Genomic DNA, 12,415 nt, shown 5'->3' on the forward strand with positions numbered 1-12,415 from the left:
CCGGGAATATTTAGCATATAGGACCAACTGTGGAATCGCGGGAGTGGACAGATGGGTAAATTATTAATGGTCTAGTTTCAAAACGATGACTCTTTTTATCGGACTCAACAAACTTAGTATGGGACTCAAAAAACTAAGTATCAGACTCAACAAACAAATTCATCGGGCACACCATAATTAGCATGGAAAATATGGATGGCAACATGGCGCAATTTTAACGATTTTACAAAAGGGGTCATTGATTGACTAGTTACTAATAGATGCTAGTATGGAGGAAATAAGAAACAACCAACACTTACCTACCTGGCGCGAATGACGACTCGATGTCTTAAAACACAAAATAATGAAATGTCCTTAACACGATGAGATCACGATCGTCGACTCAGAATGATAAAAGAACAATTTAAAAGTCAATGTTCCTTCAAATAAACCAACTAAATTTTAAACTTACATGGAGAAAGAAGGGGAAACTCAAAACACTACTTATGAAGCGACCATCATAGTTGTGGAAAAGCTCACGGCGCTCGGAGTGGTAAATATTTACCCGATATGAAAAACGATAGCGGGGTGCTTGGCCGAGACATTGAACGGGCATTATTTTCTAAGGAGCAACGAGACTGGAGTAGGTCAAAGTCGCATCGACACTAATTCTTAAGTAGACGAAAAGCCAAACTTCCAAGACCCAAGGAGAGCGTGGGAAATTTTCGCATGGATTATTCCGTAACCTGTATGCAAAACTCCGAAGTCGCGGTTGGGCAACGCCCGGTATGTATTTGTGGGACATGAAAATTCACCCAAAGGAAGGCAGCATCTTCCATCCTTGGGTCTGGAAAAAGAACAATTTCTGTTGGCGCCTCTCCTCTAGCAGCTGATGGTCTGCCGTAAGTTTTAAATGGAATCACACAAGCATGTGACGCCAACACGGCGATGGTCGAGACCTCTGGGCACTTGAATACTTGCTGAGTAGCTTAATTGAAGGAGAAAAGAAGTAACAAGCTACATCCTATCACACTTTCCAAAAGTGATGTCCTGCAATTTCCTTCAGCCGCGAGTACTCCGTAAAACTGAATCAAAATGCTTAATCATGTCTGCCATAACTGTTCACCGGAATGAAATAACTTTTTTATCAGAGGATGAATTTTTAAGAAATTTTACAGTTGAAAAAAGCTACAATCGCATTTTTAACCAAAACAAGCACACAATTATATCTCCCTTGTATTTCGAACTCAAATGCAAAATAAATGAGAGTCTATAATTTATTTAAAATAAATTTAAATGGGGCATGTGTGGCATGGTCCTTTATTGTGCATTCCCACCTTAGTGTTAACATCTGATAATACGAACTGCCTTGTGAACTATGGTCTCATATACTATTTTGTGAATTTTAGATAATTGATTTATAAACAAAATGAAGATATGCATACTAGATATGAAAATTCAAACATTTACACCATAATTAATGGAAAATTTGACCCCAATACCCAAATCAGCCAATCAGAGGAATTCCTATCTGATGACCTCAACACCTGGGGTTTACCATCAAATTTTGGGAAACCAATTGGCAAAAAAGTTAGTGCAATGCTTTTCTGTATATCTATTACATATGCCTGTTAAAATTTAATTGATATAGGAAAAGAATCTTATCAACCATAATATGAATACATGACTTAACATGTGGTACTTCCAGGAATTAAAGGTAAATAATACTTAGAAAAGGAAGATGGCTTCAAGTGTGCTTTGTTAACTAACACTGCCATTGAAAGATAAAAAAATTTAAAGTTGGCGGTTATGTTGGAAGATATTTACATAAAAGTAGCATCAGGAAAACAGATGAGGCATGTATCAGTAAAAATGGGCCCTCATGAAACAATTTGTAAACATATGAAATGATGAAAGCTAATTTTGTTTCAAAAAGATGAATTTTGGTTATGTTGCAGAATCCCGCCAGCACAGACAGCAGGTTCTGGCACACAAGGAAAGAAAACGTCATATGTCTGACTGTCAGCTTTCGATCCGATGAAAAATCATTCCAACAGAAATGATGTCACGTACTGCACCTCTTTACATTACCAGCCAACAAAGGGTAAGGAAACACAGAATTCATCACTTATGAGTATATTCCATTAAAGTAATTAACAACATTAAATAATCAGATATTCTTCTCTTCATTATGTCATGACATCTCCGGTACACGTTATTGGCTGGATTCTCATGTACATTTCCCAAACAATAATCCAATTTTCAATCAAGGGAATAATAACAATAGAAGACCGATAAACATTTTAAAAGAAGTAATACTTTCAGAAAAAAATTGCTCTTTTGATAGATACCAAATGCATATTATTAATTAATACCACACATCACAAAATACAGCACAATAAAAAATTCTCAAAAGTGAATATGTTGGTTTGTGTGAGCTCCTCATCAGAACTGCTGAAATGATTTTAAATTTTCAGGAATTTTCTAACTTTCCCAAATTCATAGCTTCAAAATTTTCTAAACTCTTAAATTTCGTGGACTGGTTGACATCCTATCTTTTCAAATTAATCAAGTATTCCTGTGTACTGTAAGCAATTAATACAATGGTAAACCCATAAGTACCCGGCCTGACCTAGAGATGGCCATATTGGTTGGAAAAATATCACTGTATTAGAAAATATGCAATCTATAAAGCATATGTTTTGAGTTTGAAGACACTACATCGTTTAGTATTTGTTCAGTAGCCATCAATAGTGAACGTTTTCAGTGAATTTGTGAAAATTGAGAAAATTGGTCATCATCATTATGTGACACAATACTTTCATTTGAAAGGCCTCAGCCCAACCAATATAAAAGCTGAACTGGATTCTATTCTGGGTGAGTCAGCTCATTCATTTACAACAGTAAAATATTAGGTAGCAGAGTTTAAACGTAGCCGCACAAGCTGTCAAGATGAGCATTGTATTGGTTGACCAAATGAGGTGATGACTGCAGAAAAGGCGAAGAAAATCCACTAAGTGATACTGGATGATGGTCGACTGAAAGTGCACGACCTGGCAGACATAAGATATAGTAGGCATTTCAAAAAGTGTGGTACATCCCATATTAACTGAAAATTTGGACATGAGAAAGCTGTGTGCAAGATGAGTGCGGCATTTACTCATTGAATTTTAAAACGTGGATATGAAACCAAAACATTTCGAAAAATGTTCACAAACAAAAACTTTTGATGGTTTCATGATATGCCATTGTTTAGATGGAGAAACCTTGATTGTTTATATGGCCATCAATCTATAGCTGAGATCAGGTAAATTGGTATTAACAGTTACCTTGGGAGGCAAAAGACTTTTGAATTCAATTATACCATTGTAAATAATTACATAGAATCAGGTTTTAATTGGGGCTTAAAAGAGTGGAGGAAGGGACAAGTGAAATTATAACAACAGCCTAATCTTTAAAAAAAACGTTACCATTAAATCTCTCATTCGCCAATTCAGGAACATCAATAATTTTCTCTCCTCACAGCATCCAAATATGGTAGAATGCAATATAAATAACAATCATGGAATTTAAGACACGGCCATTGGCATTAGAAGCCAATTCTTTCAGTCGACTCGATGAATATCTTAACCTAACCACAGTGATATACAAGTTTTCAAGATAAATTGAATCTGTTGTCTTACACACTCTTAATGAAATCAGAGATAAAATTACCTGTCACAACCTTTTCAAGTCTCTGCATATGTGTACACCAGCATAGTCCCAAACTCAAATTGATTTTTCAAAATAAAAATATCAAACATCAGGTTGGGTGCAGCTCACCTCAATCTATCAAAACATTTTGATACACAAAATCCATTCAATTATGAGAGGGCCATTGTGGCCCCAATATCATTCCCTGGGCCATATTTAGTTTCCCAGAAGCTTCACTACTGAGAAAATCTAAGAGCTAGGATTATAACTGAAAGTCCAGAGATCATTTGGATTAAAACATATGACTATGGTTAGTACCACAATGCTCTGCCATATAAATTCTATCCAACTTCAATAATCAGTCCATTAAGAGTAGAATTACATGTGTGAACTGAATCCGACAATTTATTGAAATAATTAAAATAACAGAAACTAAACAAAAAGAAAGTTTTAATTATAAGGAAGTCAACGGCATGAGGCAAAACTTTCAAACTAGAGAAAAAGCCATTAAGAATGACTAATTCATTGAGTATGTATATTCATACAAACTCATGAGGTGTAAGAAATGAATAATTATCTTTTTTATCCCTTCTCTGAATAGAATGTTTGCAATTTAGCTCTTTAGATCAATTACTATACATGATTATCCTAATTAATTTAAATTGTAGTGTGGGTTTCTCGGAAACCCCCACTATCGGTTAACTCTCCCAAGGAGTACCCCCCAGCATACCAGACAATGTATGGTGATATAGTGCGGGTTTCTTGGAAACCAAGACAAGACAATATCCGCTAGCCAATTCCCTTGTTCCTACAATGTAGCTACTTTGAAGTCCCTCCCCCGAAGGTGCGATGCCTTATAAAGCAAGACGCTCCTGGAGCAGGGACCCATTCCTAACCCGATACCCCATCTCTGAGTCCGTTGGTCGAGCCTACGACCACACCAGAGACGCCCAGCCCTTCCCTGCACCTCTCCTGATGACCCAGTCCCTTCCCCATTCCTCTACCGATACCCTGCCTCTGAGTCCATCAGTCGAGCCTACAACCATAACAGAGATGCCCAGCACTACCCTGCACCTTTCCCAACGTCCCGTGCCACCTCTGTGTCCGTCGGTCGAGCCTACGACCACACCAGAGATGCCCAGCCTTGCCCCGCTCGCTCGTCCCTACTCCCCGGTACCTGAACCCCATATCTTGAAAAGGGTTACATAAAGACTCATAAAGCGAATACGACTCTCTCATTCTGTGCTACGCTCCCACCAATGATGTCACGGCCGCCAACCACACAACACAATTATGCAACAACTTGGAAGAGTATTCCGCACCTAACTAAAGAGAATTCAGTTGAAACCCTTGCCTATTAACCCTCAGATAAACCCAGGCTACAAAAGTACCAAATCTTTCTGAGAAACCACAAAAATACCAGGTAACGCAATCAGTTTCCCACCCAGAATAAGTTAATACACCATTTTTCTTTTCACTAGAGAGGTGAGTTTGACCTTAGCCCATCAAAACAAACTCTAGGGATTGCAGCTCTCTATTTATAGATGGGGTTTTCAGCACAGAGCTAGCTCAAATGACATGTAGCTCATGTCTAATGAAATTCAGATACACAAAAATGGTATAGATTGTAAGAGCAACTTGAAATGTTTTGTAGCAATGTATCACAAATCAGAGGTGGTAATATTGCCATAGCCACTGACAACAATCAAAGACAAAAAACATTTTTGTGCTCTTGATTTTCTGCATCACCATTTTGTTACCAGTGTGAAAACAAAGTTTAGATTATCCATTTATTGGGCAAGCATTTTGAAAATCTTATACCAAATTTTAGGAAAGGAGATACATATTTTAACAGGCAGCCAACCAGCAAGGAAACAGTGGATTAGTTCCTTGTTAAATTTTACAAAGAGTGCAAGCCAATCAATCACAATAGGCAGAAGGGAGCTTGGAGTTCCTCCAGTCTCTCCCCATTGGCTCCATTTTTATGTAATTGGATTTCATTAGCCATTAGTGGCATGCATTTTAATTCAAGAACATCACCGGTACAAATCCTGTATAATAAACGTAGATTATTAATTTTCCTACCCTCAGGCTGATTTCCTTTGTTTATCTGCTTTTGCTACTAGTGGTTTAATGCCTCTTTGCTCCCACAAATATTTATCAGCTAGTGACTGCTTAAAACATATGTTAATTTGAAATGATTGTGCCAGTTTCCACACACTAACATGCAAATATTATTTCTAAATGTAGCAGCTTAAGGTATAAAGAAATAAGGAAGAATAGAGATGAGTGGAACAATGCAGTTTCAGGTGGAATATGATGGAATTCCTCCATGATGATAGAAGACACTTTGCTTTTCCACATAGAATATTTTTACTATGACTTAGGTTAATAATAATATTCTACGTGGAAAAGCAAAGTGTCTTCTTTCAGATGAGTGGAAGAGAAAAAGGATATATGGCCCAATATATATAAGGACAAGAAGAACTAGATTGGGCATACTTTAGCACCTAATATACTTGTTAGGATCATTAAAGAATAGCTAGAAGAAAGACCAGGGAATGTGGGAGCACCAGAAATGTAAAACTGTGATCTCTAATCAACCATCAGTATGAAATATAATGATAAATTCCATTTTCAATTTTTAATGAGGAAAATTTATTTCCAGAATGTATAGTCACGAGGGCATGTCCAATTCCTTGCAAATTGCAATTTTTGCGAGAAAATTATTTTACCTCTCAAACTCTTGAAGGTATGAGAATTAATGTTTCAAATTTATTACTTCAATGTGATGATTTAATCACTACGTTGATTTCAAACAAAAATATTACAAAAGGTTAACCACAATCTTTCTGAATAAGGAACTTTCATATTTTTCATTAATCACTAAAGCAGTAAATTTTATGATATAAGCATTCGTATTAAATATGATTCATGAATTCGCTCCAATGACTAATAAAGCCTTGCTTTTAAAACCTGATAAACACATTAAATAGCGCTTGGAGAAAAGGTTTTCCTCAGGCTGAAATCATATCAAACCATGGATTCCCTTAGTCAAAAATGAAAATTTGGCCATTTATTTTCTATGCACTCCTTAATACACTTGTTCAACCTATTTGGATGCATTGAACACCGTTATGTAAAAATGTTTCCTAAATGGGAATAAGTAGGAAGTAAATGCCAATTGTTCTGGATTTCTTACCTGATTAGGGCCTGCCATTGTTGGATCCGCAGATGCCATCATAAAACCAGTCAAGTGCAGATGAGATGGACTGTTTTTCTGTACTCTGTTGATGATTCCTGTAGAATTCAGTCGTACCCCAACATTGACTTGGGGAATATCTTCATCAACGCTGCTCAGTTTCCCCTGACCGACGATAGGAGTGCACTATAATTTGAATAATTATTATATTAACTGTCTTTTTAAAACTCAAAGGACACATGATTAAAAAAACACTCGCTTGGGTCTGTTTTATTATCGTTGAGACAAAATCATTTATTCTTAAAAAAAAGTAGTTGAAACAACTCACCATATAATGTAAACCATTCGGTTCGGGAGGTGAAAAATTCGTGACTCCCTTAAATGTTTCATGAGTCTCACATCTCTTTATCTCCGAATTGATACGTATTAAACTCTCTGGCCTAATATTGCACTTTACAGGTGTAGTTGAATCTCCAAATGGAACGGCATAAATATGATCTTCACTATGAGATCGCATTAATGATACCAGATTATTTTTGGCCTCCACAATATCTGCTGAAGACAGCCTTATATCTAAACTCTCCCGTCTGTCACTTGGTCTAGAGTTCAATTTACGTTGGGCTCCAACTTCTTCATAAAGATTGCTATTGACACAACCAAGACTAAGACATCCAACCAACAAGGCAGATGGGGAAAGGTCAGGTTTCGATGAGGGTTTGACAGGGTGTGCACGGCTGGTTTTGGTTTCTCCCACCGAAAACCTGTGAGTGGTATTTCCTGATGGCACCTTGGAAAGTGCAATCTCTAACTTATTACGAAGTTGGATTTGTGATTCCGTGTTACATCTGGTCAACGGGGGAAACGAGATATTCGGACAGCTTCCACTTTCGGTAGGTCCTGTTGTAATACTGTGGGAAGGCTTTGGTTCTTCATTAATAGCGGCAGACTGCGAAAGGTGAGCAAATGTTCTCGGAGGTTTTCTTGGTGGGGGGCCCCGTGGCAAAGGGCTTTGCAAAATGTCATTTAACTTAACTTTATTAACTCTTATATTTTTCGCAGATGAAATCTCTTTCTTGGAATCACAAAACCCATTATTAAGGTTTATATTCTCCACTACATTTTTACTTTTTGATACACAATTTAAAGATGAGTTAGAAAAATGGACAGGTACTTCAGTTTCCAGTACGTTAACACGAGTAGTATGAGGAGTAGAATGTATTAAATGGTGGCCTCTGGATAATTCAGTCTCTAAAATTTCTGTTTGTCTGGCAGTCCTTGAATAAATAGAGCTATTATCTGGGATTGTACCTTTAAGTACAACGCTGCCATCTCCATTTCCATCGGTGTTTTGACGAGCAGAGTTACGCTGTATTTTTATCGGCATTCTTTCACAAAATTTGGATTTGCCGTCTTCAAATAACTTCACTTTGTCTTCAACTGAAATGTTTTTTTCTCTCATATGGCCAGTTACATTTTTGCCTTTGACTATCCTGTCACACCTGAATGCAGGACTTCTCTTTATGTTACACTTATCATGTTTCACGGCAGCTACTTCAGAATTTGTACTTTGCTTGCTTGTCCTGGAAATTCCAAAATGCCTTTGAGGATCGTTGCAAGGTGATGTCTCTAACACATTACTATCACTAGAATATCCCAACGCAGAAGCGCTATTAACATGAGCCTCAACTGGATGATCATTACTTAACACTTCGAACTGTTTCTTAATATTCTTTACTCGGCTACCTTCAGCACAATGAACCTGGGGCATCATCACTTACATCTAGAAGAATTCTGATACATTTCATTTCACATTTTATACGATGTCGCCGTCCTGAATTCAATACCCTATGAGATACCGATGGTATTGTCCTCTTGAGCAAATTCAATGACATAACAAGACGAAAGATAACTATTTTCAAAAGAAACTACTTTCAGAATGCCTGCAGGAATTCAACGTAAACTATTACTTCCTACAAGTACTCATGAACACAACCAACCTCTACCACTTGTCATGACAACTGATGTGAAAGAACAAAAGTAGTCCACCTGGCGGCGCACAGTGACACTCAGTTGCTCTTACTTCGAGCTGCAGTCCATAATGCATTATTCTTTAAGGGTGTCACAAACGAATAGCAAAGATCTAACATATTTGCGCGTAACCTCCCTTGTTGTCGATACTCACATTATGAAGCGTTGTAATAATTTTTTCCAAACTAATATCGAAACAGTTAAAAGTATGGAAGACTAAAATCAATTCATTAATTCTGGTAGTCGAGAATGTGACCATCACATACTTAAAATGTGGAATACTTAAGATGTTATGATTAATATGTCCAACCAGTGTCACTATTGTCTAGTATTTATAATACTATGATCTTTTTTCCGTAATTCCTTAACTTAAAAATTTGAAATCGTCAGCTAATTACTTATTACATTAGGAAGTATCTACCCCTTGATGGTACTTTGGACTGGAAGGCTTTGAATAAGATGGTGCATGTGCAGGCATGTTATAAAATGATATCAATTTACAATAATATTCAATTTGAGCTCCATTAGCTCAGGCAACATAAAAGCCAAAAATGTTTGGTATTGATACAAATTATATAGCAATTAAATGTTCATATCGTCTCCTTGTCTCTGTCAATCCTCTATAAGTATCTTTATTAAAGAGATTTGTGATAACTGCTAAGTGATAAATAAGTTATTATTTTACTGCAATACCTGTCATGATATGTTTTGGATGGACACAGCCTATATAATGGTACTAAGATATATTTACTTACCTCTCCTAACAAAAGAACCTGACATCCAGCATTGCAACAAGCTCCTCTTCAACTGCATATCATTCCCTCATCTTTCCATCCAACATTCCTATCCTATTCCTACCCCTTCATTGCTTGCTTAATGTTCTCCCTCTAATACAGTCTTCAACATCTCATTGTCAACTACAATGCTCTGCACCAATTTTTCCTGCCTTTTTGGATTTTTCCCAACAACCCCTCTCTTCCTCAACCATCCTCAGCACTTCCTTATTTGTTTTCCTTCCTTCCTTTGGGCCCCATTTCATTTTTTCATCATTTTTCACAACCATATTTCAAAAGAGTTGATTCTATGCTTACCACCTTGCTTCAATGACCATGTTTCCCCGATGTACAAAACCATGATCCATATCAAAGTGTTGATGAGCCTTTTCTTAATACCTGTACTCGACCACTATATCATTATATCCCTCCAGGTAAAAGCTTCTTTGCCTAATGCAATCCTTTTGTCCCAACTATAGCGACCGTTTTAGTTCAAAACCCTTCTAAGACAGGTAAACTTCCATTTGAACCTATATATGAACTTCTATTGTAATATTTAATGTAGCAGCCTTCTTCCTTGAAAACCTCAAAACACTCCTGCTTTGTTTACATTGATTCTCATTTGATACCTATCGCAATTGATTATCAATGCACTCAACAATGCTTGCAAACCCTTGACTGACTGGCTAATTAAAATTTTATAATCTGCAAACCTGGTTTTGTGCATTCTCCACCGAATTTAATTCTTATTTCCAATTCTTCCCAGTCCTCTTTCACCAATTCCTCCACATATATGTTGAACAGCGCAGGAGATAATGGATACTCCTTCCTTATTCCTCATCCTAACATTGCTTATTTGGACTCTCCATCCTCCACTCACACCTAAGCAGTCTCAGACATGTACACATAGCTGATTAGTCTCTTATCCCACCAATCTAGAACTATTTTCTACATTATTTTCATCAATTCTACCTATTTCCCTCTTTCAAACACTTTTCCAAATTCTACAAAATAAACAAACGCATCCTGATTATAATCTCTGTTCCTCTCTATTAGTGAAATCATTACTGCAATGCATTACACATTCCTCTCCCCTTCCTGAAAAACACTGATCATCCCCAAAGTAATCATTTCCTAACTCTCTATCCTCCAAATGATAATTCTTAGAACCACTTTAGCTGCACACAAAATCAAACTTATTCTTATGTAGTCCTCACATATGACTACCTTTTCTTTTTTTGAAATACAAACCAACACAGATCTGACAAAATTTTCCCACCAAGGTCCTCCTTCATAAATGCTATCAATTAGTCCATAAAAACTCTTTCTTCCACATTTTCCTGAACCCTTAAGTAGTGCATGGAAATGTCAATCTCCATATCATTGATTGATTTCAGTACCCTTAATTCCCTTTCTATCTCACCATCAAGTATGTCTGGACCTATGCTGTCCTCATCTTGTATGTCATATTATCTTCTCCTGCCTAAGCTTTCTGGCCTAACATTTTTCCATTTATTTTTCATATGTATTCTTTCCATCTCCCTTGACTATCTTTTAGTTCAATTAATTATTTCCCCCACTATCTTTGATTGTTTCAACAAATTTTCCCTTCTTATGTCCCTTCACCTTCCAAGTGCAGTGCACCAGTCTCCCCCTTCTTTTGTAAATTTCATATGTACTCAGCTCTGCATCTTTCACCAGGCTTATTTCACCTTATTAGCTTCCTGCTTCAGTTTAATATTCAACTCTTCATACTTCTTTCTACCTAACTTTCTATTTACAGTCTTCCATTTCCTTCTGCAATCCATTTTTCTAATATCTCACATCTAACCATAGTTTTCTTGTCCTTTTCCTATTTTGTACTCCTATAGTTTTGTTTTAAACTTTTGATATCCCTTTTTTTCTTTTACTGAGTCCAGCCCCCTTTCCTCACTCATGATTTTCCTTACCGCCTGCTGATGTTAATTTCTTATTGCTCCAGTTAAAGCTTCTGCATTCCAAATCATCAACCATCTTTCCCGTTTTATTCTTTTGAATCTGATATTGCATTTCATCAGTACTAAATTATGATCTGAATTGGCTCCAAGGAAACTGAATTTATCACTCTGTTCCTAAGTCTGTACTAGCCACATTAGCCTCACTGATAACTTTCTAAATCCCCAGAAATTTTCCATGTGTACCTATGCCCATTGTGGTGTTTAAACCAAATGTTTGTTATGGCTAAGCTCTCTTTCTTGCAGAACTATTGCTTTTTCCCTGTAATCATTTTTTGTTCCCATACTATAGTCTCCTACCTTACTAGCATCTCTTCCTTTGCTTACCATTGTGCTCTAATCCCTCATCTATATAAAACATTTCCTTCCACAACACCTACAAGTATTCACATGATTGATTTCATATCCTGTTTACTTCACCCTCTCTATAATTACTTGGTGCCATTCAAACCTGAACGATAAGTTCATGCTATTAATTCTACAAATAATATTTGATTACTTGCTAGCCCTGGTGAAATCATAATGATTTCCCCTTTCCTCCCTCAATAGTGATTTTAATGTGACACCATCACTGAAATGGTCACTCCACTGGAGTCAGGCTCCTTTGTAGCTTTCTCACTGAGAGGCAGGAGCTGTACAGACTAATTTTCATCTGGCTACCCTTTGATCTATCTGGCATGGCTGACCATACCAGGAGCAATTATCATCGTTCCAGCCCGCCCAGCTCTGGGGGTTATTAGAATGCC

The 12,415-nt window shown here is 37.0% G+C and overlaps 1 protein-coding gene across 1 annotated transcript in view; it reads right to left on the bottom strand.

Moving 5' to 3' along the window:
- The window catches only part of LOC139687875 (uncharacterized), a 62,426-nt gene extending 53,552 nt beyond the window's left edge, over positions 1–8,874 (bottom strand). Inside the window, exons 1-2 of the mRNA XM_071585209.1 lie at positions 7,203–8,874; positions 6,875–7,060 (exon numbers count right to left, since the gene is read on the bottom strand). Of these exons, the coding sequence (XP_071441310.1) occupies positions 6,875–7,060; positions 7,203–8,645 (1,629 nt within the window). The 5' untranslated portion in view covers positions 8,646–8,874. The remainder of the gene's footprint in view (positions 1–6,874; positions 7,061–7,202) is intronic.
- Between the last annotated feature and the right edge of the window lie 3,541 nt (positions 8,875–12,415).

Source organism: Hetaerina americana, unplaced genomic scaffold, assembly GCF_022747635.1.
Source record: "Hetaerina americana unplaced genomic scaffold, ioHetAmer1.1.p SCAF_2, whole genome shotgun sequence".
In the NCBI taxonomy this organism is placed as follows: Eukaryota; Metazoa; Arthropoda; class Insecta; order Odonata; family Calopterygidae; genus Hetaerina; species Hetaerina americana.